Raw genomic sequence first — 27,503 nt, 5'->3', positions numbered from 1 at the left:
TTCATACTGTTTTTGCATTTTGAAGCCTATATTTGGCCATACTCGCTGAATATAGAGGCTTAGGCCTATCCTAGTTTAAATTTGATTTCCTCTGGTGGTCCAATCTAGGTTTCCTGTTGTCTCCTGCTGTCTCTGGCCATTCATATTGGAACCATTGCCTGGGCAGTTTCCCGAAGCCAACTGGCTTTTACCACCTCGATCTTCTGCGTGGCTGTGGGTCGCTGCCATCGTCGAGAAGGAGGTTGAAGCCTCAACACCCCACCAAATCTTCAGCTTAGTATGTCTGAGGGTGCCTCCATCCGTTATACCCATCCTGGGATCACTTGCTGCTATGCAGCCCTCATCTTTTGTCCATCAAGCCAACTGGAGCCTTATTTGCCAGTCCCCATGTCGTCCTTGAGTTTTTCTAGACAGGTTTTCACTTCAGCTTGAAGGTAGACGTTGTAGGAAGATCCTTTGTTCCTTTCCTTGGTTGCCTGGATCATTACTGACTTAGGGTGTAACTTCCTTGTTAACAAACCCTAGAAACCACTCACAAAGAAAGAAGCCCTGCACTTACCGGGTTGCTTGTTGCTGCTGGAGCGGTTTTCATCAAAACCATCGATGTCAGCACTTACCTCTTACAAAGAAAACAACATTCTACATTTACAATTCCACGGATCGCATACACTTCTGCGCATACCTCCGCATACAGGCGTTGTGATGGGGACAGTCCCGCCCTCCAGTTGCCAGGGGAGTGTGGGACACGAGGCGTACGTGCTCCTGCAGTCCAGCGCGACGCCTTGCAGCGTCACCATGACAACATTTAAATACAAAGTGACGCTGTGCGCCCTCGCAGCTTCACTCGTAGATGTACAGCTCGCAGTTTGAGAGGTAAGACTCTACAGCGTACCCATATACAAGTAATAGCAACACATAGCTCACAGACTTACTGAGATTTCTCACTAAATATAGGTGCCGCTTCCTTTTCAATGCCAGTATTCTGATGGCATTTGAAGACACGAACTACACGTGATGCGACATTGGAGAAAAAGAGTAGATAGAGGTAGGATCCTTATAGACACATGAACAAGCTGTTATGAACAAATTAGAATTATAGCTTAAGATTGTTTGTTTGTAATTTACACAATTTCTCCTTTTCTCCAACCCTGCAACGTTGATGACATCCAATTTGAACACTATTGGCACGCACTGGTATGTCTACTATGTTATTTTTCGGTTTGTACATTGATGTTTGAATCATGTTTGGCATGATTATTTCTTATATAAATATAAATGCAGTAAATTGTACAGCTCTGAAGATGAAATGCATTGGCATATGTACATGTAATAGACTTTTTGTATTTTACTTCTGTCTCATTACTCGCCACATGGAATATATTCACGCAGGAATGTGCATTAAACAGTTCCTGGACTCTTCATAAGTTTCATTGGATTATGTTCGAATGGAGACAAAAGAATTTCCTTTATCAAGAAAGAACAAATATGCTAAAAAATACCAAAAATAAATAATCTAATCAATTACTACAGCTCGCATTGGAGTCGACTGAGAGCACCAGATCTAATGAGGTGGTTTCACTTCATTTTTTTCGCTAAGTTTTTGCGGTTCTTGTGTCATAGGACCATTCTTTTTCTGACAGCTCCAGGCTAAACCATCCCACATCAACACTTGTGTTTTGAAGCAATCTAGAGATTAAGAAAATTTGAAACACAAAAGTGGTGCCCACCCCTGCCTTGATTTATTGAAAATGTTTCCTCCCCTCTATGGTTATGATTGATTATTATGTGTGGATAGATATTTTTTACAATTTACCCTAGTGGGTCCAAATTAATGTGCAATTGTGGTGAAGGCCTTAGGGATTGTTAGAATATTATGGTAAAAATGCCTGGGCCCCTTTCCTGCCTACACCTACCTATGTGTCTTCGGGGCATCTGATATATAGCAGGAGTGGGTTGTGCCTTTGGGACCCTACAAAATTGTGCAGGCCCAAAGGGGGCTTCCCCTGCTTATGAGGTTTTATGGTTCCCCTGTTCTACCCACCCCGTGATAGTTTATGTTTGATGTCTACTTGTAGTAGCAGGCCATCTTATAGACAGTGGATAAGGAAAGTCGTTATATATTTACTGTTTTTATTCATAATATATTGGTAACTTTTAATATTGTGTATGGCACCTTCAGTACTTATTTGATTGGATAGATCTCTGTTCGACTTTAAACTTTTATATATTATCATTATATAAGTGTAGTGTATTTTCTACATATGTGTGGATTCATTGTGCCTTTGTGCCAACTTGCTACCCTTACCTTGTTGCTCTGTCTATGTTACATAAGGAGGTTTGGCTTCTCTTTCTTGCCAGGTGTGTTAGCACCCCATTAAGGACAGTGGTTGCTGTCCCTCCTCTCCAACACAGGGTGGTAAAAAAACGGTCTTAACAGATAAGAGCCACATCCATGAACGGACTCAGAATGTGCAAAATTGTAACTTTCGCAAGGGACATTATGGGGAGAACAGTTTTCTTAAGACTCTGAATTTTATATGCATCTGGCTAAGGCAGCACTCCTTCTGCAATCAACACAGCTCTTAGTTATGCTGCACAATCGGGAGGATGAACCTTTGTTTCTGTTGACAGAGTCCGAAGGATAAAACTAGTGTATGTAAAATGTTTATGGTCTTTTGAAAAGGTCAAAAAATGTATTTCTTGCAGTACTGCATCATCTAGACAAAACTCATCTGAAAATACAGAGTTGGCAAAACAAAGATTTGATGAAGCCACTGTATGCTTAGATAAAATAACATTAAAAAACTCAGTCGGTGGTGGCGCTCTGCTCCGCAGGATATGGGGAAACGCGTATTTCAACACTGATAGTATGTTGAATTATAACCTTGGAGCAAAGAAGAGCATTTCCGGCAAATAAATGATGGTGAATCGTGGAGAGACACTCTGGAAATCTTTTTTAAAATTTTCCTTAATCCAGAAGTGAACACAGAACTTTGTATGCAAGCAGAGACCTTGGAACCGGAAGCCGGCAGGGTTAGCATTACTCTTTTTTATTATAAGAGAAGTTGCCGTTTCTCAAGAATATGATGTGTCAAGTGTATTAAAGGTTGTTGTCTTTTGTTTAGTCTCAAGTGACCACTTTTCTTTTCTAGTTTTCTTCCTCTCCTAAAATATGTTGTTAAACTATACCGAAAGTGGGAAGCTTAAATTTGAAAGAGCGGGTGGAAAGATAAGGCTGTTGCTCGGGTGGGCTAGTGACAAAAGAAAGGAAGTGGCCATCTTAGTACTGTTGGCAAAAACTCAATGTGGATGTCAGTGTTCGCTTTGAAGACATAATAGGATTTCATTTCTGATAGGCTGCAGAACTAAATTCTTTAGTAGCAGGAACTAAGTTATTTTGTTTAACATTTTAAGCCAAATTCATGTGCTTATGTGTCTAATGTATGTAACCTCATTTCGGAACCGCAAAGTCAATGTACTTATTGTTTGTAGGGAGCACTACATTTTACTCATACCAATACGCCAATTCAACATTTCTAGTAGCATCTTATTTTCAGAGAAGGGAATAGTTTCTTACCTGTAACTCCATTTCTCCAGCATTGGTATCTTTCATGGATTCACATGCTTAGAATATTCCCCGTCGTCAGACTGGGACCCCTCGGTACACATATATAGCCTTTTCCAAAGGAAAAACTTTTGACACTTTTGTGTCCTATCTACGTCCTTCTAGGACCCGCCTATGCATGCTCCGCAGGCCGTGCTAGTATAAGAGGCCCGCCCCCGCGGCTCCCCTTCAGATTTCGCCCCCTCCAAAGTAGGAAGGGTTACATTTATCACATACATTACATACGGGGAGGTTGGCGGGCGCATGTGAATCCATGAAAGATACCAATGCTGGAGAAATGGAGTTACAGGTAAGAAACTATTCCCTTCTCCAGCATTGGATCTTTCATGGATTCACATGCTTAGAATAAATTGTATAGCAGTACCGCTTGAGACGGCGGTGAGAATGTAATGTAACAATATATATATATCCTCACCCTACTACACAATGCATATCTACCATAGGGATAAGTTAAGTCATATAACGTTGCCCACATAAAGTATATCGCCCTTAAGACGGTAGACAACAGAATCTCCACAGGGAGGAGCTTACCTTACTGAAACAGATGGCGCAGGACAGCTCTTCCCATCTGCACCTCGTCTGCATGCTGCCTGGCAAGGCAGTAGTGGCGGGTAAACGTGTGGGGCACTGACCATGCCGCAGCTTGGCATATGTCCGTCAGCGGAATCCCAGCCCATAATGCTGTTGAGGAGGACATCGACCTTGTAGAATGAGCTCTAGGATGTCCTTGCAGTGGCCTTCCGGCCTTAGAGTGACAAAAAGCAATCGTCGACGAGACCCATCTAGCCAATCCCTGTTTAGAGATTGCTTTTCCTCTCGTCGACGGACCATATGCGACGAAAAGTTGCCGGGTAGCCCTGATGTCTTGTGTACGATGTAAGTAGAATTTCAGAGCCCTCTTAACGTCCAGGGTATGAAGAGTTTTTTCTGCTGCCGATGATGGAGTGGCGAAGAAAGTAGGCAGAACCACGGATGAGTGTTTGTGATATACCGTCGGAACCTTCGGGACGAACATAGGGTTAGTTGCCAGGACTACCTTGTCCTTAAAGAATCTTAGGTAGGGCGGGTCCACGACCAGCGCTTGCAGTTCCGAGATACGTCTGGCTGATGTGATAGCTATCAAGAATGCCAACTTCCACGAAATGAATTTTATGTCGGACGTGGCCATAGGCTCGAAAGGCGGTTTCATCAAGCCTGCCAACACTGTGTTGAGGCTCCACGTCGGGGGAAAACATTTCACCGGGGGAAAAGCTCGAAATAAACCCCGCATGAAGTGTTTTACCAGTCTGTCACTGAGTAGAGGAGACGACTGCCTCTTCCTTGTGAACCTCGAGATGGCTGCCAGGTGTACCTTTATCGACGAGGGGGACAATCCCTTTTCTGCCAAGAGGAGCAGGTAAGGTAGAACTTGTTCCGGCGTCCCCAACAATGGTTGTAGGCCCCGTTGTCCTCTACACCATTCGCAGAATCTCCGCCACTTATAGGAGTAAGATTTGTTAGTAGAAGGGGCTCTAGCCACCTGTAGAATTTTTTGGCAATCCTCTGAAATGTCTAAAGCGCCGAACTCCGAGAAGTCAGGAGCCAGGACGTAAGGTTGAGACTATCCGGGTCGTGATGCCACACCGTGCCTCTGTCCCGGGAAAGAAGGTACGGGACTTTCGGAAACGCTATGGGATGTTCCAGCGATAGATGGAGGAGGTCTGAGAACCACGGTTGCCTCGGCCAGTATGGTGTCACTAGAATCACCCGGCAATTGTATCTGCGTATCCACTGTATTGTTTTCCGTATGAGGGGAAACGGGGGGGAAAGCATAGAGGAACATGTCCGTCCATGGGAAGGAGAACGCCTCCCCCACCGAACCCTCTTGGGGCCATCTGCTTGCAAATTGCTCGCATTTCTTGTTGTCTTTGGTCGCGAAGGCGTCCAGAGGGGGGTGACCCCATTTCTCGAACACTTTCCTCAAGTGACCCGTGTCCACTTCCCACTCGTGTATCTGGGCCATGCTTCTGCTGAGGGAGTCGGCTTCCTCACTCCTGGAAGGTGATGAGCCACGAGGGAAATTTTGTGCTTCGATGCCCAATGCCATGTTTTCTGGGCTTCTATGGAAAGAGTCCTTGATCGTGTCCCTCCTCGTTTCCTCAGATAAAACATGGCTGTTGTATTGTCGGTCAGTATCCGCACTCGCGAACTCTTGATGTGTGGTAGGAACGCCTTCAAAGCCCATCGTACCGCTCTGAGTTCCAGTACGTTTATGTGTAGGAGTGACTCCGTTGGAGACCAGCGACCTTGCGTTTGAAGAGCACCCATGTGCGCTCCCCATCCGGTTAGGGACGCATCCGTAACTATGGTGCTCTGAAACTCCGGCTCCTGTAGGGGCACACCGTTGTGCAGATTGTGGGAACTCTGCCACCACTAAAGGGTCCGACGTAGCTTGTCGTTGTCGACGGTTATCCTGTCCGACCACGATCCCTGAGCCTGTGTCCATCGGTCCGCGAGGAATTCTTGGACTGGTCTCATGAATAGTCGACAGTTTCTCACCAGATGGATGCAGGATGCCATGGCCCCTAGGACCGAAACATACTTTCTCACTGAGATCCTGGTGTTTCGCCGTAGCCGGGCCGCTTGTTGAATGAGTCTTGAGGTCCTGTCGAGGGAAGGTTTCACCAGCCCTAACAGTCTCGAACTGTGCCCCCAAGAATACCAGCTTTCTCGATGGCCGCAGAGAGGATTTCTCGAAGTTTATGGCGAATCCTAGCCATTGTAGAAGCTGCATGGTGGCTTGCAGACTTGTGTTGGTCGACGCTGGGGAGGATCCCCTTACCAGCCAGTCGTCAAGGTATGGGTATACATGGTGGCTTTGCTTCCTTAGCCAGGCAGCCACTGGAGCCAGGCATTTTGTGAACGTTCTGGGGGAGGTCTTGAGCCCGAAAGGAAGAACCGTGAATTGGTAGGGAGTTCGCCCTATTACAAAACGTAGGAATTTCCTGTGTTTCCGACACATTGGAATATGGAAATACGCGTCCTGTAAATCCAGGGACGCCAGGAAATCTCCCTTTTGAACTGCGCGGATCACTTCCTGCAGAGTGAGCATCTTGAATTTCAGGCTCTTTAAGGACTTGTTGAGATCGCGTAAGTCTAGAATGGGATGCCATTTGCCGTTCGGCTTTTTTAGGACGAAGTATCTTGAGTAGACTCCTTGACCTCTCTGTGATGTTGGAACTAATTCTATCACGCCCTTCGCTAACATGAGTGTAACCTCTTGTTGCAGTACCTTCATATGGGACTGAGCGGTGAACGCAGGTGGAATTTGCGGAGGGTTGTGTTTGAATTGCAGAGAGTGTCCGTTTCTTATGGTGTCCAACACCCATTGGTCCGTCGTTATCCTTTCCCATTCGTCGACATATGCTGAAACTCTTCCCCCCAGAACGGTTTGTGGTATGTCACTGCTGATCTTTATTTTGCTTGTCTCTCGACGACGATGGGTATGATGGTTGTTTTCTGGAAGACTGGAAGTTTCGTCGACGGTTAGCCGATTGTGAGGCACGTCGGTATCCCTGGGAGGGGTAAGCCGATCTGGCAAAGGATCTGTCTCCAGAAGAGAATCTTGAATTACCTGAAGCCCCTCTAAAGGGACGAAAAGACTTGTAACTTCTGCCACTCTGGAGGGCACCCAATGAACGTGCCGTGTCCGAATCTTCTTTCATCCCTTTTAGGGCCTCGTCCACCTTCTCACCGAAAAGAAGGTCTCCCTCAAAGGGCATATCTAAGACCTTGTATTGCACTTCTGGCCTGAAGTAGGTACACTTAAGCCATGACTGTCGACGCAATACCACCCCATTGTTGACTTGCTTGAAGCCTGACTCAGCGAGATCCACCGCGATGTTTATTGCGTGATTTGAGGCTTCCTCACCCTCTCGGACCAGTAGCATCGCCGCCTTCCTCTGTTCTTCTGGAAGATGATCAAGCAGCGGAGCTAGTCTGTGCCACATCTCCCTATCGTATCTGGCCACAATTGCCAGAGAGTTTGCAGCCTTTACTGTGGTCGCTCCCACGGAGAGCACTTTCTTGCCAAAGGCATCTTGGCGTCTCGCCTCGTTCTCAGGAGTCGTCGTGCACTTGTGCTGTGCCTTTGTCCTCGCTGCTGCCGCCGACACCACCGAGTCCGGTGTTGGTTGGGAGGATAAACACTTGGGGGTAGACTCTGGAGCCTAAAACTTCTTTTCTAGGCGTCCTTTCACTGCTGGTTCTGAGAATGGGTGTCTCATTGTCTGCAACCCCTCTTTCCATACATGGTCTAGTATTGGTATCGAGAACACCGACCTCCTTCTCTTGCCCATGTGGTCGAGCAAAAAACAGTCCTTTTTCTGTTCTTCCTGGGACAGACCAAATTCTTTGCATGCCTTCTCCATCATAGAATGGAATGACGCAATGTCGTCCGGAGGGGACAGGTGAGCTGGGCTTCTGGGGTTTTCCAACTCTGCCTCTGCCTCCCAGGTAGGATCCCTGGAGGGGGATAATGAGATATCCGACATGGCTCCCCTGTCAGTCTCCGAATCTGGCAGCTCACCTTCCTCCTGTGCCAGTGTTGAGATTGGCGTGCGTGGGTGCGTCGGTTGACGGGACGGGCCCGGCTCGTCGACGAGTGACTGTGGCAGGCTTGCCTGGGGTAGTCGCTGGTCCAACGACTGCAACAAGGACTGAAGCGTGGACAGAATATCCAACGACAAAACCGATTGAGGATTGAGGAGAGGGGCAGATACCGGTGTAACGGATGCCCTCGTCGACGACTTGTCAGCCGCTCGTAGCCCTAGGTCTGTTGGGCCAGCAACTCTCTCGTTCTCGTCCTCCGAGGACAGCAACATAGCTTGTTCTTGTAGCAAAGGCTCCGGGGGGGTCGGGTCAAAGACTTCAGGCCTCCAGGCCTCCTGTAGTACCCCCGTCGACGAGGCCCTCGTCGACGCCATTGTCGACGGGACGGTGGATGCCCCCTGTGCAAGTGGCAGGGCGGCAGCCGATGACTGGACCGCCGTCGACGACAAAGACTTCGCAGGTGGTTTTGGCGGTCCCGCCTTCTCCACACTGTGCCCGCTTTTACTCGACTCTCGACTCGTGGTCGATCTGTGATGATCGCCAGAGGAGGATTTCCTTTCCTTCTCATGCTTTTTTGATGAGGATGATTTCTTTGCCGAGGAGTCTCTAGTGGAGTGACTTCCAGACGACTCTTTTTCCGACGGTCTAGATTTCTTCGCCGGTGGTTCCGACAAGGCCGCGCGGCGTGATGTTTTCGCCGACTGTGTGGAGCCCACCTCCGAGGGGGGGTATGCCCCCGCTCCATCATTCAGCCATGCCACCAGGCGTCGATTCCGGTCTTTGAGGGTTTTTTGAGAAAACCCCTTGCATATGTCGCAGGTATCCGCCGAATGGTGAGGGTGGAGGCAATATATGCAGTCCATATGTCCGTCCCCCTCGTAAACCTTCTTTAAGCCGCATGTCGCGCATGGACGGAACAGCGCTTTACCTGACACAGAGGACATTATTACTCGAAATCCAATGACGCAACCTAGTACAAAACAGTAGGACAACACGAGGAGATCCCACTACTTTGGAGATGGTTGAAATCTGAAGGGGAGCCGCGGGGGCGGGCCTCTTATACTAGCACGGCCTGCGGAGCATGCCTAGACGGGTCCTAGAAGGACGTAGATAGGACACAAAAGTGTCAAAAGTTTTTCCTTTGGAAAAGGCTATGTGTACTGAGGGGTCCCAGTCTGACGACGGGGAATATTCTAAGCATGTGAATCCATGAAAGATCCAATGCTGGAGAAACCCTGTTTCACTAAGAACAAAGGCCTGCATAAATTCAGCACACTGGTGTGAGGCTACCCCCTCAGAAGGGGTGTGCTCCTATTATGCCTGGACTCAGGACAGCTGCCTGTTGTGCGGCTGTCTCTGGCAGAGGGTGTTACCGGTCCTCACAAAGAGATCAAAGAAGAGGCATGGTCATTCAGGTTGCTGTCCTGTCATTTGGCATACTCAGCCTGTCTGGCCAGAATACACATCACCTTCCACAGCTAAGCTTGGCTCACAGGAGGGAGTGGACACATGGGATATCAAATTGGATGTGACTGCAATGACCATAAGTAGTGCCATGCACCTTGCCTTAACCCTGTCATGGCTTATCTTTAGAGTTTACCCTACCACCAGCTTGGGCTACTTATGATCATCGTAGTTGTGATAAAGGGGTGCAAAACCTAAATGCAGCCCCTGCACTGCAGAGACATGGCTGTCACTGCAGCTGTGAAATGGAAGCTGTGACCTCTGAACCTGCCCTGGGCCACTGGTAGAGCAGGCGCTGCATATCAGGATACTGATGCAGCCAGACACAGAAACACACTATGCTTTGGGCATGGAGCTTATGAAAGGGGAATCTGATCAGCAGATTACCCTTTCAGAGATGGAATTACCTGCATCATTTAATAAATCTTTTTTTTTCAAAAGCCAGATCTTTCACACTGTTGCCAGATGGCAATTCATCACACGCCCTCAAGCCCCAACAAAATGTTAAGAACCACCTTTCTAAGAGTCAAGCTCATCCTCAAAGCGAGAAAATAACTGAATGCCATCCGCACTAGCATTTTGAGGTCCAGACTCAAGCAGCATGTCCATTTTAACACTCTGTAGAGAGATGTTTCCATGCCCAATCCCTGGACTCTTCTTAACCATGGCCTAGTTTCTCTCTAATCCCTTCAGCCACATGTGAAGACAGGTAATGGGCTGATCAGCGACATCTACCCTCATCCACACCGAGTCCACTCCAATTGCAGTTTTACAGGTGCCTGCCTGGCTTTTACCACCCTGCCCATAGTCTATAACTAAGGCCCTGCTTAAGCCAGTTTTCCAGCACTGGAAAGGGGTTTGGCGGGCAGAGTCCTTCTGAGGTTTCTGTGGTACCTGTACAGAGATGACATGTCAGTTATGAAATCTTGGGGAATCCCACGTAAGAGAAGTTACTTTTCCTCTCACAAGACCACCGAACCACAGGTAGTGGTTTTAAAGGGGTCTGGTGTGCTTCTCCTCCTGATGAGACGTACACCTTATTTCTATTTTCTTCAGGTTTTTTAAATGGATATCATCTATGAAATTGTATGCAATTGTTTTAATATTTAGTCTCTATGAATTCAAAGTTCTGATGCTTATTACGAAGATTTAAGATATATATAAATAACTCAGTATATAAGTGTCTTTTAAGAGTAAGATTTATCCATCATGTAAAGTGGTGTAAATGTATTTCTTTTATCCTATGTGACTTATTAAATATTTAATGCAGTAAAGGTTTCTTTGTAAACCATATACAATTAAATAAAAAAAATAGTGACCCTAACCCCAACCCCATCACCTGCTCGTCAATAACTCCATAGCACTCCCCTTCAATGGGTTTCTGGTTTTGGAATAGGCCAGGCCTTTCACTATGCGTCTGTTCTTGTAGGAGTAAGTCCAGAACCTCCACCTGCTCTTCTGTCTGCGTGAACAGACTCGCCAGTGTGGAACAGAACCTCTGTTCCTGGTAAAATTCAATCTGCCCTTGGCCTCCAGATGAGGACTCCTCCAGCTCTGGCACACCTGGGACCCGTGCCGTATGCATAACTGCACTTGATGATTTAACCATTCTTTCTGTAAAAGCAGATAAATACCGGAGAATACTGCGCAACTGCACTACATGTACAATTCTCATAATGGGAAACAGTGGCTTACCTCTTGCTGTGATGGTACTGGAACGTGAGCAATAAATTTCTGCTGGCCTTCCTCTCCATCTTTATCTTCACCACTATCATTCTCTGACTGCAAAAACAAACAAATTTGGCTTGACATGGCACATCTAAATTCTCCTGTTCACGTACAGTCAAGTATTAGATATGTGGAAGGAAGTTACATTACTCTATACTAATATTCAAATAATTATATTACTGCCAGTCATTCTGGTTTCAACAATATCTACAGCACAAAATCTGTTGCTATAGTCAAACTTGGAAAGAAACATTAGACAACACACAATTAACCATAGCTTTGTTCCATCATGAGAATCTTTATCAAATTCCAACTCCTTGCAGCAGAAGGAGATCCAAAAACACTAAGTGCAATTCAAAAATCATATTCCTCCTTTTACAAACAAACCTCTCCGATTATAAAAAATTAATTTCTCAAAGCAGTGGGATAGCCAAGCAGCACATCGAAGAATGTTCTGCCTAGTGACCGCGATTTCTATTTACATGTTGCAATATGTACTTTAAATCACACTCCAAAATCTGAAAAGTTTGTTCATCTCAACTTCTCTTCTATTGTTTCTTCCCCATGGTCTTCCAAGGCTGGATTCTCTATATCCTTATTGTCATTTTGTTCCTTCTTGTAGTGGTGACCTGGTCTTACTACTTTATAATTCACTAGCAGGCATCACTTGAACACTCTAGGAAAGAAATGTGTTCTTTATTGGATCTTACTGCTCTGTCCACTTTTCATGCCTCTTATGATCCTGATCTTTTCCATGCAAAATGGCTCTAGTCTCTTATCCCTTCTTGGCACTTTTCTGTTTTTTCCCCACTTATCTTCTCGCGCTCTGCCTCTTTACTTCCAACATTAATAACCTTTGTTCTTCTTTCTCCTCAATCTTTTCTCCATTTGCCTAATTCTCTTTTTTTCTCACTTATGGAGCACCATTATCTCTTTTGCTTCAGAGGGCTAATTCTATAGCTGTTCTTTAGTATTCTCTTTGCAGCCACTAGTTTAATCAAACCCCACCTTCACAGGGGTAACTAGACCTCATTCATAACTTAAGACCATATCCTATATGGTCCCCAGGTTTAGCTATATCAAGTGGTATCTGGAACGTAGTCTCTTTGAAACAAATGCACACAGAGCGTTTATTTTGTTCATGCAAATATTTCTTGCAGGTTTGCTTGCTCAATCACGATTGGCCCCAGAGTGGGGGTGGGGGTGGCGAGGACTATGGAATGTTGACTCCCTCAACAGACAATCAACTTTTCTCCGAGTAGGGTCTGATGGTGGCACCTAGAGATGATTGAGGGAGACCGTTGTGCAGAGAAAGGCTTTGGCGCTGTGCTAGGCCAATTTCAAAATCAAACAAAATCCAAGTTTTGTTACCTTTTATGGTTTTCGCTGAAAAGAATATGATAGGATGGCAGGTCCATTAGCCTTTGCAGTCCCAGACACTTCTTTGTCAGGTGGTCTCACAATAAATGGGAAACCAAGAAAATACACACAGAGCTGGGCCTCACTTTTACAGTCAAGAAAATAAAAGACAAGGTATTTTGCCACTTTTAACTCCATTGGGTCCAGGAAGAAATATGTAAGGAATTCAGTCATGCATGGCCCTTTTATCTAAGGGGCCACAAAACAGAACGAAACAGAAACTTGCTAAAACACTGGGAAGCAGTTCTCGTCACTGAGAAGGAACAAATGACTTGGAACAAGTTACTTACCTCTAACTCCTGTCCTCCAGCATTGGTCTTACATGGATTCATAAGCTCATGAATATTCCCCTTCGTCAGGCTGGGAATCCTCAGTAATATTAAAGAGGTTTTGCTTTAAAGCTAAAAACTGCCCATCGCTTATATAGCCTATTGCTGCCAATTTGGGTCATACTGTCCCAGCCAATGACATTCATCCTCCTAAGCTCCACCCCTGGTGGCCATATCCATGCACGTAGAGTCGCAGTAGGCACCAAGAAGAGCCAGAGAGGGGAAAGAGGGAGGGTTCGCATGTGAATCCATGAAAGACCCATGCTGGAAAACATGAGTTACCGGCAACTTGTTCCTTCTCCAGCATCGAGCCTTACATGGATTCACATGCTCATGAATACGATTACATAGCAGTACATATACAAAACCAGAGGAGGTGGCAAGGCTCAACAGAAGCAATACACTTACCCATGGAACAGACTTACCTCAAACACATTTGCAAAGCACTGCTAGGCCAACAAGGGACTCTTCCCTGGAATCCCGGTCGAAGCAGTAGAATCTTGTGAAGGTGTGGGTAGACCTCCACGTAGCAGCCCTGCAGATGTTGAGCAGGGAAACACCAGAGAGAAATGCTGTAGTTGCTGCAATGGCTCTGGTGGAACGAGCTCTCAGCCGGGCCTGGTAGGATGGCCAGACGATGGCAATGCACGATACAGACTGAGAGCCACCTTGAGATGGCAGCCTTAAACAGGACCTTCCCATGTCCCACAGGTCCAAAATTAACGAAAAGCTGAGAAGTCTTTCAAGGGTCCTTTGTGGGTGCAACATAGAACTTCAAAGCATATGTAACGTCTAGGGAATGTAGACATCTTTCAGCAGGTGAACAAGGGTTTGCAAAGAAAACTGGCAGAATCAAAGGCTTGTTTAGATGAGTCAGACAGGACTTTTGGCATCAAAGAAGGATGAGTTTGCAGGTCCACCTCAGCAGAATGAAATGACAAGTATGGAGGCCTGCATTTCCCCAGCCACCTGGCCGAGGTGGTAGGAAGGCAGTCTTCCAGGAGAGAAACTTGAAGGAGGCCTGATGCACAGGTTCAAACGGAGGCCCCATTAGTTTCGCCAATACCACATTTAGCTCCCACGCAGGGGCATGAGCCCTCACTGGAGGGAATGTTCTGAAGAAGCACTTGAGGAACTCCTTAACGAGCCTCTGCAACCACAGGCAGAGCTTGTCTGCAGCTCGGGTGAACTGGGATATGGCAGCCAGGTGAACCTTGATAGATGCATTGGCAAGTCCAGACTTGGCAAACGGAGCAGGTACGGAGGTACGGAAGGAGCTGTGGCGCCGTCATGCATAGCAGAGAAATCTTCCCTGGCCGGCACCACACCGTAAAGAGTTTCCACTTGCGTCTGTAGCAGGAAAGTGTAGAGGGGGGCCCTGGCCTTGGCTACAATGTTCCTGTATTCTAAGGGCAGCGAGTAGTACCCAAATTCTAGGGCTACAGGAGCCAGGTCGTGAAGCTCAGAGACGCAGGGTCATGGTGCAGGACTGACCCTCCTTCTCTGGAGAACAGGTTGGGAAGTGGGGGCAGTTGGATGACCGGACCCATTGACAGACGGAGAAGGTCCAAGTATCAGATCTACCTGGGCCACGCTGGAGCAATGAGGATAATATTGTAGTGGCGACATATGCGTGTGTTGATCACTCATAGCAACATAGTAATCAGCACGAATGCGTACAAGAAGAGGCTCTCCCAAAGGAATGAGAAGGCGTCCGCCAGACTCCTTGTCTGAGGATAGTGGCTGGCACTTGTGTGGGATATATTGACCCACTCAACAGCATTTCCCCACATCACCAAGCTGCATTTGCGCAAGAAACAGCACCCTGTCTGCGCTGGCTCCTGTGCGCACCAGGACCTCAAAACTGCGTTTTAGCAACCAAAAAGATGGCTGCACCGTCCTGCCAAGCACACTTCAGGCAATATGGAACAAGGGGACACACTGAAGGAGCGTGTCAGTGTGTTCTGAAACAATTGGAAAGAAGTGAAAAGGCAGCACTGCTTTGCTGGGAACCCAAAATTCCCTTTCAAAATGAAACTTTTCCACCCTTTAAAAATGCTGTTGTGACGCTAATTCCATCTGTTCTGTCTTAAACTACTGTGATTAAAAAGGCCCAGCCATGCCCAGGATATTTCATTGTGCCTCAGCAAAACCAGGCACGATTCCTGAATGACAGGCCAGTCAAAGCAACTCAGAGAAATCAACCAGGAATTTTACTTTTACTCGCACAGCAACACGCGTTTGTTTCTTTACAAAAGTATCCAAAGTTCAGCAGTTCAAAGAGAATCTTACTCTCCGAGTCAGGTCAGTTTCAAAATGTCTGTGCTTCAGACAAAACTCCTGATTTCATGAAAATGACTATGGCTGCCAAGACAGTGTGGGAATCTGATGGAGCTGCCAAACCGAATTTAAAGAAAGAAATGCTAGCAGTTTTCAACAGTCTTTGCTGATAGAAGGAAAGAAATGGCCTGTTTAAAAATAAATTGTTGAATGAAAGCCTGCTTATTTAGCAATGTGAAGGGATTATGTTATTGGTGATAATACACACATAGGCTATTTTCTTTCACAGGTTTGTTTTAATTCAGGACCCAAAATAAGAAAATAAATGTTTTAACACACAAGGGCTGAATCTGCAAGCTCTCACAAATGAGTTATTCCAGTTGTCAGCCCTGAAACTTCCCCCTGAGGAATGGAGGCCCAACCATAAACTCTCAGCAGAGACTAACACCCCACTGATAATTACAGGGTGGGAAAGATTCTAGTCTAGATAAACCCACTGACAATGGGACTCCCAGGGCAAGGAAGTTGGAAGTGTGAAGGGGCAATAACACCTCCAATCAAGATGAGAAACCCCCACCTTGCTTTGAAGGAAATGACAGTTGGTTGCAGTTGAAGGAAGGAAAAAAATGATCTGGTGACAATGCAATGCCTTTTGTTTCCAAAGACTATTTCATAAATAAACTTTAAATACTTTTATCTCCACAGCAAGACTTTTTAAAAATGTAGAATTTTCACAGTGTAAAAGTGAATTTTTGGGCTTTCTTTTGAGACTTGGCAGAATTCACTGACACCTTGGGAACAGAGATGGAAGAATGTGGCGGATTACAAGAAAAGCATCCATGTTGCAAATGCAAATTTTTGTACATACATCCCCAATGATCATCCATATCCATGTCTAAAGTTATAGAATTTTGAGTAATATAAATCCCATTGAAAAGAGCGAAAAACTAGTAGAAGGGCAAAACAAGGTCTCACCGACTGGAAGATTGGACTGCAATGTGCTGCACAAAATATGTAACCTGTGTATAGAATTTGCTAAGAGATTGCAATTGTATAAATGTATGTTTGTGGCAAATCGGACTTTAGTTAAAGTAACTGTGGGAGGTTCTTGGACATTGTAAAACTCACCATAAATCTGACATCACTTTCCTGAAATCCCACCAGCTGAGAGCGAGGCGGAGACTATCACCCTTCTCCAGTCCCGTGTTAGAGGTGTGTTTAGTTAAGCCTGCCACAGTCAAATACTTTGATGTCGTCATTAGGCATTATAAATATGGAGAGGAGTGCCTGCTACCTTTTTTGAAATGATAAATAAGAGTCTCTGACAAGACACACACACACACACTTCCTGATTTTCCTCCGCCGGCGTCCTGGTCCTGTTCCATCCATCCAGACTCCAGATCCCAACTGCAAGGCTCAAGCATTGCTGACCCTACTACCGGGCCCACTGCAAAACCCAGGCATTGCTGATCCTTCTCCAGCAAGGCCTAAATTCTGAAAACCGCTAAAATACCCAAATAACCAAGGGGAAAGCTGTAGTGTTTTCTGGCAGCATCTTGATCCCACTAACTGCATCCCGAGGTACCTGTGCCATCCAGCTGACCTGTAGTATCCAGTGACCAGAATTGCCAGTCCAGAAGTGCTACCCGGTGACCAGAACTGCAGAGCAGAGCTGTTTGCCAGGCGCCCTGCCGTGTAGTGAAGGGACTAGAACCGTTGACTGTCCAAAATCCAAAAACTAAAAAGTGGACTGTGTGTATCAATTGCCACCCCATATAAACCCATAGCCTATCTTGTCTTTGTCCTCATCCCACTCTATAAGTCACCCTATCCTTATCCTGATACCTTGTTCAAACTGTCACAATCATTCTTGCAACCCTGCCCTTGATTTCTAGTGCTAGCGCCACGTTTCTCTTCATTTCTGCCTTGCATAGATCCTAAGTCATTAGCGATATCGGGTTTAAGTAAATTAATTTTCCCTTAAGAAAAGGGGTACACTGTGTGAAGGGTTATAACTGCAGCACAACTTTTATATTCACGGGTGGCGTTCCTCTTTTCTTAGCAATTAGTTTAAATAAGATTTGCCTTTCAATTTTAAAACCGATTCCTCTTTTCAATGCTCTATTTTCCTAAAAACGTACCTCACTCTACCTTCCATAGCTGTCTCAATTTACCAGCTATTTCCACCCATTTTTATTAAAAATCGCTTGGGTAATTTCAGGCGGGAATTGCAAAGTTTGCAAAGTTTTCAACGTGTGATTTTGCTGCAATCTGTTTTAACCCTGCCACTCATTTTTGAACTGTATGCTTGTTATGCTCACCTGGTGAGGTTACTCGGGTCCGTCGCCCTCTGTGCTTATGTGGTGACTGGTGGTAATAGGTGATGCTGCTCGGGACGACTACTGCGTGGAGAATAGGGGGCGTGAGTATGCCAGCTTGCTCGCGTGAACCCCTTACAGACCCATTCTCCCAAACCGTGGTAACCGTGGGATGCGCTGTCCCTGCAAAGCTCACCCTTTGGTTTAGTTTTGGCGCAGCACTCCATCCTGCTGCTTCTGGCAGGGGCGCTTGTATGATCTGGACTGAGTTCTTCACTGGTCCCTTGCACATGGTAGTTAAGTCCTGCTGCGACTAAGCCACTATACTTCAGGTAAGTGTTCCCGTTTGCCTTTGTCTTTCCTCGTCTGTTTTTGTTGTATTGTAAAGTTTGTTGTCTTGTATTGCTGTCTGTTGCACTTGATGTTTGCTCTTTTGCTTTCTTCCCATTGCAGGTGATGTTGCCGGCCCGGCAGAAGCTGCGGAGCTCGAGGCGACAGCCGGAGGGAATGAGGAACGAAGCTGCAACGGTACAGTAGCTGGTAAGTTATTAACTAGAGGCACGCAGGGTTCAAATGCGGCGCGGCCCTAGGACGGATGTTCTAACCTCGTCTTTCTTCTTCTTCACAGGGTCTGAGTTTGTGGATGCGGAGTGCAGTGCTGCGGTGTCGGGATCAAGATCACTGGATGTCAGGAGATGAGTCTGCAGATGAAGCGATGAAGCACTGGTTTCGTGGAGGTGAGTATGCAGGAAAACACCTGGTTTCAAAGGTAAGTAAACTGGTCCAGGCGGCGGTGAGCGTCACGTTGCCCGTGAATGCACAGTAATGCAAAGCACCGGCCTTAAGGATGGAGCAGATTATATAGCTGAGCTTTTGAAGCCACGCCCACCAGGTTCAGCCTGCCTGCCACACCCGATGAGTCAGCACATGAGGATGTTCTCTGGAATAAATGCTTTCAGCTCCTGGAAAGTTCTTGGAAAAATAAACACTCCTGCAATGAAATAAAGTAAAAGCACTCCTGCACTGAAATAAAGTGTTCCTGCTCATATCTCTATATGAGCCTGGCGCCAAAGACTGAGTCAAGCCAGGGCCCCTGTGTTTATAGGTCCTAAAGGGACAAAAGTGAGTCAAGTGACCCATTGCCCCCATCACTAGATGGTGCGGTTTTTGTGTTCTGGTGCCTGTGGCCATGACAATGCTTTTTGTAATCCATTCTTTATGATAGTGTCTTTGCATTGTTGCTTTAGTGAGGAATTATATTTGCTTCAAACACACATTCATTATTTATTTGTCCTTTTCAGAGTGCAATTTCATCAACATTGCAAGGGGTTTAAAATCCGTTTTTCTCTCTTATTTGGGGAGAGAAGGTCAGATTTGATTTCTGTTTCCCATTTCTCATTCCCGATTACCTGCTGCTTCTGTTTATCCACTCAGAATTGATTATTTGTGGGTTGAGGGAACATTGCAGGGGGAAATTCTAACTTAAGTGCTATCTTACCTAAACCAAAAGTGCTCCTTTTCTGCTGTGTGGTGTATATATTCCACTAGTAAGTTAAACCCAATGCATTGCTCACATTCTCATTGTTATCACCCCACTGGTGATTGCTGCCCCATATTAAAAAGTGTACGATTTATTTTAATTTTCAAATAAATATTATATTTCACCAACCAGCCTGGTTCATGGTCCATTGTGACCCGGGGTATTTCAAAAAGGGTGTGTGATATGAGTGGTGTACCATCTCAATATTGAATCAAAATAAAAAAGATAAAAAGATAAGCATTTCAGTTGTGTGCTGCATACTAGACCAAGACCAAGGTGTGTGTGGCCGGATTGAAATCCTTAACACTTGGCATTGGTAGCTGTTGCAAACAAGTCGATTTGAGAGATATCCCACTGTTTGAAGAGATGAGACTTGTGCCTGCTGGAGCTCCCATTCGTGGTAGGATGGCAGTTCCATGCTGAAAGAGTCTGCAATGGTGTTCTGAACGCCTGCCATGTGAAACAGGACGAGAAACATCAGTTGAGCGATGGCCCAATGCCACAGATTGTTGGAAAGAGCAGGTGAGCGTGTTCCACTTGGTTTCCTGATGTTAAACATGGTGGTGATGTTGTCTGTGAAGATCCGCACCACCATCTCCTGGAGCTGAGGTTGAAAAGACATGAAAGCCCAGAAAACTGCCCACAGTTTTCTTCTGGAAGCCAGAGGCCTCTGGTTTAAGAATTTCCTGTTGGGGTGTCCCAACCCCCCAGAGAGGAGTCAGTCAATACTGTTGTCTGATACGTGGGGTCAGAAAGGGTGCACCCTGCAAGAGATGCAGGCAAATTGACCACCATTTCACAGTCTTTTGGAATGCCTGATTGAGGGCGATCTTGTCGGTCCATGCGCAGGAGACTTGCAGGGGTCTCATCCTCAGTCTGCAAAAGGGAACCAGATGGATGCAGGAGGCCCACACCCCACCCCAGCAGGTTCTTGATGGATCGGACTGTTACAGCGAAAGTTGTTGATAACCATTGGACTTTACCTAGGATGGCCTTCACTCTCTTCCGAAAGAGTAGTTGGACATAAGAGTGTGTCGATGTGGGCACCCATGAATGTTGCGCTCTGCGATGGCGCTATGCAGGACCTTTGATGATTTTATCGAGAATCCCAGAGAAGTTAGGTCTGCATGGTCTCCACAGTGCTCTGTATTTCCAGCGCGTGAGAACAGGATCAGATAAGCCAATCGTCCAGGTAAGGATAGATCTGGATTCTCTTGCACGGCAGATGCGATGCCAACGGAAGCAAGCATTTGGTAAAAATCCTTCAGGGTAGAATGGCAGGGCTTTGAACAACAAAATGCAAGAATTTGTGGTGTTCGCTAAGGATGAGGAAGTAAGCAACCCCCCCAAGTCGAGGGTCCCCAGGAAATGTCCTTCCTACAGTTAGTCGAGGAGGTGCTGCAACATGACCATCCAGAACTTTGGTGATTTGAGGAATTTGTTGAGGCGTCACAAGTCTAGAATGGGTCTCCACTCTCCCGACTTCTTTCTCACGAGAAAGTACACTCCGGAGGCGTTGAGGCTCTATTGCCCTTTTGCTTAACATGGCTTGAACCTCCTTTAGCAGCTGTGCCACATGCTGTTCTTGTCATGCGACAGGCGAAATGCGAGTGCAATTGTCCTGGAAATCCAGAGCTCGACCCTGTTGAAGAATATTGAGCACCTATTTGTCTGTGTAGATCTTGTGCCACTGACTGACAAATTGCCATAACTGGCCTCCCACTCAGGTGCTGAAGTGGGGGGTGGGGAGGTGGGCCCTGGGCCAGTTCAGGCCTGCTTCGGTCAACTGCATCCTGGAAGGGTTTTGGGGGCAACAACGATGCTGGTTGCCATCTCAGGAAGCCTGGGAGCGTCCCCTATATGCCTTCTGGGTGGTTGAACGGGAGGGCCGATGATTGAGTGAGTTGAACCCTTTGGAGGACCGTGAGACTTTTCAGTTAGAGGAGTGAATGGAAGGCCTCCTCTGCTGAAGAATGCCTAGAGAACGTGCCGTCTCAGTGTCTGTTTTTATGGCCTGCAGATTGTAGTCAGCTGCCTTCCTGAAGAGGTTGTCGCCATCGAATGGCATTTCCACCACCTTCGTGGAAGTTGGTGGCTTGAGCCAACCCTGGCGGCAGAGGGCCTCTCCATTGCCCATCATGTGAAAGCATGAAATCAGCGATGTCCAGGGCGAAGGTTATCGCGTGGTTGGGGGCCACCTTTCCCTCGTGGAACAATGCCAGGGGCTTGGCCTTTTTGTCATCCATAAGGAAGTTGAGGATGGATCCCAATTTGTACCATAGCACTCCGTCATAACTGGAGAGAATGGCTAGGACCTTGGCGGCCTCGATTGCAGATGCTGCCGTTGTGATGAGCTTTCCAGTTGCATCCAGCTTCTTACCATCCTGCTCAGGAGGGACCATAGACTAGGAAGACTGGTTAGAGGACCTCTCCCAAGCCACGGCAGAGACCATGAATGTCTGGTGATGGTTGGGGCCTGAGACGCATAGGAGCAGAGTCTGTGAGACTGTACTTTTTCTCCAAAGTATCCCCTTTTCACTGGGGTCGTGCTGGGGGTCTTCATGACCAACTGGCCATCCTCCCAAATGTCAGCCAACAGTGGCACTGAATAGATAGTCCTCTTGGAGGACTCCCTTAGCTCGAAAAGGAAACCTTCCTTCTTTTTTCTCCTCAGGTACGACATTGAATAGCTTTGCCGCCTTTGAGATCATGGAATGAAACAACCAGATATCGTCTGGCGGAGAGTCCCTGGAGGGCGCGTTGATGTCACGAGCGTCCCCATCGGCTGGAACTCATGCGTTCCTTGTGTACCCTGGGTAGTGACAGTTGCAGCCTGGGCGAGTGGGTGCTACCAGGAGTGGCCGCAACAGGGAGTGGCCGAGGGGTAACCGGGGCTGTGTGAGGAGGAGTCAGTGTGAAGGACAGTAGAACGTGATTTCTGCGTATCTGATGTGGGATGTTGCTTCGTAGGGAACACCACTTTGTAGTCATGAAGTCCTCTCCAATGAAAGATGAGATGCAAGGATGGCACGAGAGAACCACCCTACTGCTATTCCCTAAACACGTTATCCTTCAGAGAAACTGAATAGGACAGTTCTCCATGTACCGCAAGTGCACCCCATATTAATGTCATACGAGGACGGTGGAAACCACCAAACTGGGGCCCCACAGGTTGAATATCCAGGTATTGCAATAGCTTAGTAATCGGCAAGGTCCAAAGATAAAGAGAAAATTAATGGTGGCTTGAGCTTGAAGCAAGATATCAGACACAGATGCAACATACATCTAGGAAGGATGCACAGAGAAAATGTAGGCAGAAAGGAGCATGTAGTAACAAGACGGTTGAGACGCACAGACCGCTGTGAATTCTGGCGTTTTATGTCCGGGAACGAAAACGAGGCAGTGTTGTGACCGTTCCATAGCAACAGCGTTCCCAGGCTCCAATCCGTTGGCTCCAAACATGCTGCAACGTGATGCCGTCAGGGGAGAAGGCCAGTGAACATGGTGGCACCCAGCGGCACCGGAACAAGAGGAATGGGCCTTCAACCCACAACACCAGTGTCAGCCGAAGACACCTACAGAGTAGAGCAGGAGGAGCAGTGGAGTCCTTGCAGGTAAGAGCTGCCAGTGAAACCGCGTGTAAGCCAGCGCCAATGAGGGAAAAATCCCCAGGCGTGTGTGGTACGCGGCGGGTTCCGGAGCCGACTCCGGAGTATGAGTCAGCTGAGCTCAAGAAGGCCTCTGAGGGCTCCTTGTTGGAGCCCTCAGAGGCACCCACCGAGGAGCGCTTAAAGCACTCATTTTGTGTATAAACGCTTTACAAATTCACAATACAATACAAGTATGGGAGCAGCCGGTACACGCTGCTGTATTTCCAACACCAGCTTGTAGAAAGTAGTGAAGATAACTAATGACATATCCCTTGGTGCAGGAGTCAGTGCTGGGCCATGAGATGGCACCCCGTGAGGTGAAGGGCTAAAAGGCCAACATGGCATCCCCTGTTGTGGTGCTGGTAAAAGGGGATCAGGGTCCCCTTGACCGCCTTCCTGGTCGAAGTAGAATGCTTCTGGCAGGTCCTCAGAGCTGGGAGAGTGCATTATTGGTGGTGGTATAATCCTGAGAGATCCCAAGGGGGACCGGGTGAAAAGTGGTACCGCCTTGGTGGGCCTAGGGAGAGAAGTGAGGGGTGGAGGCAGCTCTCCCTCCAAATCCAAGCGCAGGAAAAGGTGCAGTCGTTGACAACATCGGAGGCCTGGGTGGTAAGGCTTCTCTGGGCATGGTAACTGTTATCGCGGCCACACTGATGGTAGTGGATGAGCCCCTTGACGAGATGGAAGTCTTCGTAGACGAAATCGTCGATGGGGCAACAGCCCTGGTAGCTGGGGTTGTCGACGGGTCCCTCGACGAGGCCAGTGATGTGGACGACGGTGGAGCCGCTGACGGGCCCTTGGACGGTATGCTCTTCGATGAGGTCTTATGCATGGGCACTGATATCAGTGATTTCCTCGCGTACAGAGCCTGCCTTCTTGTCGGTAGGTTAACCGTCGATGGTAACTGGCACCAACGCCTTTACGTTCTGGGTCCCGCAGCCACGCGACCATCGATGAAGAGGCTATTGGAGCATGGGATGATTTTGCCTTTTTTTGATATAATCCCAAGGAAGTGTCCTCAAAGGATCTCAATCTCTTTTTGTCAGAGGGAGCATGGTCTCTGGGTGTGCCGACCCTGGAAGAGGCATGACTAGGCGGGAAGCCGCATCAGAGCCCTTCCCTTCCTCGGTCCCCACCACTAACCTCCTATGGCAGTCCTGCGTCTTGGAGGAGAAGACCTGGCATAGCGAACATCCACTGGCATCGTGATTGGGATGTAGGCAGTAGATACACTTGAGGTGCCGATCTTCAATGAAGATGTCCTTCAGGCTGCAGTTTTTCGCAGGCCCTGAAGAGGCTTTTCCTTGTGGCTCCCGCCATGGAGCAAAGGACCAACCCTGGGCCTGAAGCGCATCTCCACCGGCAAGAGGTCCCCACTGCCGGTAATCACAACGTGACTTAAAGATGATGAAAACATATCTCAAAAATAGGCAAAAAAGTTATAGAATTTCGAGGAGCGAAACACGACTCCTCCCAACATGAGAAACTGCACTAAAAATCTGAAGATGGCCAAAAGGGGTGGAGCTCAGGAGAATGAATGTTATTGGCCGGGGCTATGGCCCAAAGTGACAGCAATAGGCTATAGAAGCGACAAGCAGTTTTTGGCTTTAAAGTGAAACTGCTTGAATATTACTGAGGATTCCCAGCCTGACTAGGGGGAATATTCAGGAGCATGTGAATCCTTGTAAGACCCCATGCTGGAGAAATTACATTTCATGCAGAGCTAAGTTATTCACTTAATGTTTTGCAAGTAATGCATAATGTGGCCAAACACTTAAGTACGGCAGGTTTGATAAGTGGAACCCAGTATGAAAAAAACGGTAAGTTTATTGTAGAGAAATTCCCAAATGTTGGTTTCAAAGGCACACAGTTTGAGATAGAAAGGTGATGCTTTTTCACACATTCCCTGGACAGTAAGCCATTTCACATGCACAGTGGTCTTCAAGTTACAATGTTGAAACCAGCCTCACATTTTTTCAACCTCTATCTGTATTAGCATTGGTGTGACAGCAACAGCAATATAATTGCTTTAAGTGCTTCTAATGCCCAAACAGACTAATAGAAGCACCCTGCACCAGTGTGTTGGAACTAAAATATTGTCAGAGGTTGGTGCTGTGCTAGAGTCATGCAGAAGGTCAACTAGCGTTACATAGGCCTACTTGTATGCATATGGTGGAACCAAAACAGAAATACTTCCTAAGCTTTCAAGGTGCAATGTACAAATGTACAAATGTATACTTGTTGTGCCTCATGTTTGACAGTGCCTTATATACAAATACAAAAATATGTTACCACTGTTAGAATGGCATTTACCCTGTTGGCGGATATGTTTCTCGTCAGATAATGGATACTAATCATTTTTGCTCAGACATCCAAAAACAATGCCCATGTCCATATTCATTAAGGAATCTAAACATTCTGTCCACAAGTCATATTTGAGAGGTAGCAAAGGTAGGTAATCCTCTGGAATGGTCGATCTCCTTGCCTGAAAAGTCTCAGGTGCAAAGTAGGTCTGAGAGTTTCAAACCATGTGCTTGTGTTGAGACCAGCAGTTTGCAAGTTAGAATCTTCATGTGCTTGAGGTCCAATGTTGTTCTTTGTGTGTTAGTCGAGAATACACCTTTCAATAATATCAATGACCAATCCTGCATTGTGCCCATCCTGTGTGAAGTGGTGACCAACATGAGTTTAAGTTTTGAGTGTCAAGGTGGTGTGGCTATGCAAGGTCATTTTGTCATGTAGTTCCTTGCAAGTCTCACTAACATACTTCCCTTGTGGACATTTCTTGCATTGGATGAGGTATAGCACATTGTACGATTTGCAATTGTATGTCCATTGTATCAGTAATGTTGGATTCTGTGGAGTTTTTCCAGCTGATTCGGTGTTGATGTGTTGCAGGTTTTGCATCTCCAAACATTGCATGTGGATGTTACTGGTCTGGAGACCATGATAGATATTCCTGTTTGTATGCAATTAAAAAGGTTTGCTTGAAAATGTCACTCAGCTCCTCATCTGTTAAATATTGATTGTAGGTCCTTAACAATTCTATTCAGCTGTGTTAGTGCTGGATGAGTGATGACCAAGGGTATTTGTAGAGATTAGCAATGCTGGTGTGCGCGCGCTGTCACGCAAACCCCTGCCTCTTGGTTATGATTCAGAGCCCTGGGGTTCGCGTGATGGCAGCGGCGGTTAGAAGAGGATGGGAGAGAGAGTGTTTGTTCCGGCGGGCTCGTTTGATTAAATTAAAAGAAATTCACTTCTTACCACCTCCGCCTTGTTTTTACAATTGGCGACGAGGAATAAGGCCTCAGGGCGAGCCCGTGACGGAGGACGATCCGCAGCAAGGCACACGCGTACCCGCCCAGATCATGGTACGCTGGTGGGCTCCGGCGCCTCCTGCACCTACCGGATCCAGGGAGAGAGCGCAGTGTGAGGCGCCGGCGGGACCTGCTGCTAGCTCCCTTTCCGGCGATAGCACCATCAGGAACTCTGTCCCCACTTCCCGTCCTTCAACGGCTTCCAGGTGAGGAGGGGCACTGGGAGAGCAGGGAGGAGTTCAGGCCAAACAGGAAGGTAGCGATCATCCCGGCCACAATAGCAGCGTTGCATAGAAGAGAGCTCCCACGCAAGCCACGCCCTTTGGCACGCCCATCAAGTGGGAGAAATAAGCCCAAATGCCACACTAAAGGAAAAGTAAATAAACAGATGCTCTCAACCAAATTAGTGCAGGAAAGTGAGAGTTCATAGTGAAGATTGTTACGGAGATATTAAACTTGAGTTGTGCAAGAGATACAGTAAAAGAGAATATATTGACACACTATCTACTGCTCCAAAATAAGTAAAAGTGGTGTCTAGAGCAATATAAATACCGCAATAGTTTGGAAGAAACCAAGGGTCCCAGAACTTTAAAGACATGGCAGCAGCTAGTATGGCCCCGCCTCCACCTTTTTTTAATGGAACCAGGTGTCCCGCCAATAAGATGGGACAGGTGGAAGAAACTCTTTGACACTTAGTGGCAACTGGAGGGGATAAATTTGCTGCTGCGAGAAAAGAAGCAATACTTCTACACAATCTGGGCACGGAGGGTCGTAGTGTATATGATGGTCTGCCACAACCTCCACAAGAAGGCCGAGGAGAAGTGGATCAGTATACCCTAGCTGAGAAAAAACTAGAAATTAATTTTGAGGCAAAGAAAAATATAACGTTTGAGAGACATACGTTTTTTCAGAGAATACAGGATCCCAGTGAACCGGTGGAGAATTTTACTGCAGCGTGAAGATCTTTGAGCCACACATGTGAATTTGGTCAATTACTAGATTCACTGATACGAGACCAGTTAGTAAGGTGCACTAATAACATGAAAATTCAGGAAAGACTACTAACGAAAGATGTGTCTCTGGAAGTGGCAGTGGAGACTGCCAGAGGCATGGAGCAGACCCATAAGTACATGGCGACCATGAAAGGAGAGAAACAAGAAGGTGAAGTGGCAGCTGTGAGAGGAATCAGTAGAACGAATATGAATAAGTAGACCAAGTGCTACAAGTGTGGCAGCAATCGGCA

At 46.9% G+C, this 27,503-nt stretch overlaps 1 protein-coding gene across 1 annotated transcript in view; it reads right to left on the bottom strand.

Annotated features, from left to right (window-relative positions):
- ISY1 (ISY1 splicing factor homolog) overlaps window positions 1-27,503 on the bottom strand; it is a 574,895-nt gene that overhangs the window by 93,212 nt on the left and 454,180 nt on the right. Inside the window, exon 10 of the mRNA XM_069643951.1 lies at window positions 11,375-11,461. Coding sequence (XP_069500052.1) covers window positions 11,375-11,461 — 87 coding nt within the window. The remainder of the gene's footprint in view (window positions 1-11,374; window positions 11,462-27,503) is intronic.

This window comes from Ambystoma mexicanum, chromosome 2p, assembly GCF_040938575.1.
Source record: "Ambystoma mexicanum isolate Mex_15411 chromosome 2p, UKY_AmexF1_1, whole genome shotgun sequence".
Lineage (NCBI taxonomy): Eukaryota > Metazoa > Chordata > Amphibia > Caudata > Ambystomatidae > Ambystoma > Ambystoma mexicanum.
This window is presented reverse-complemented; position numbering and strand designations above follow the sequence as displayed.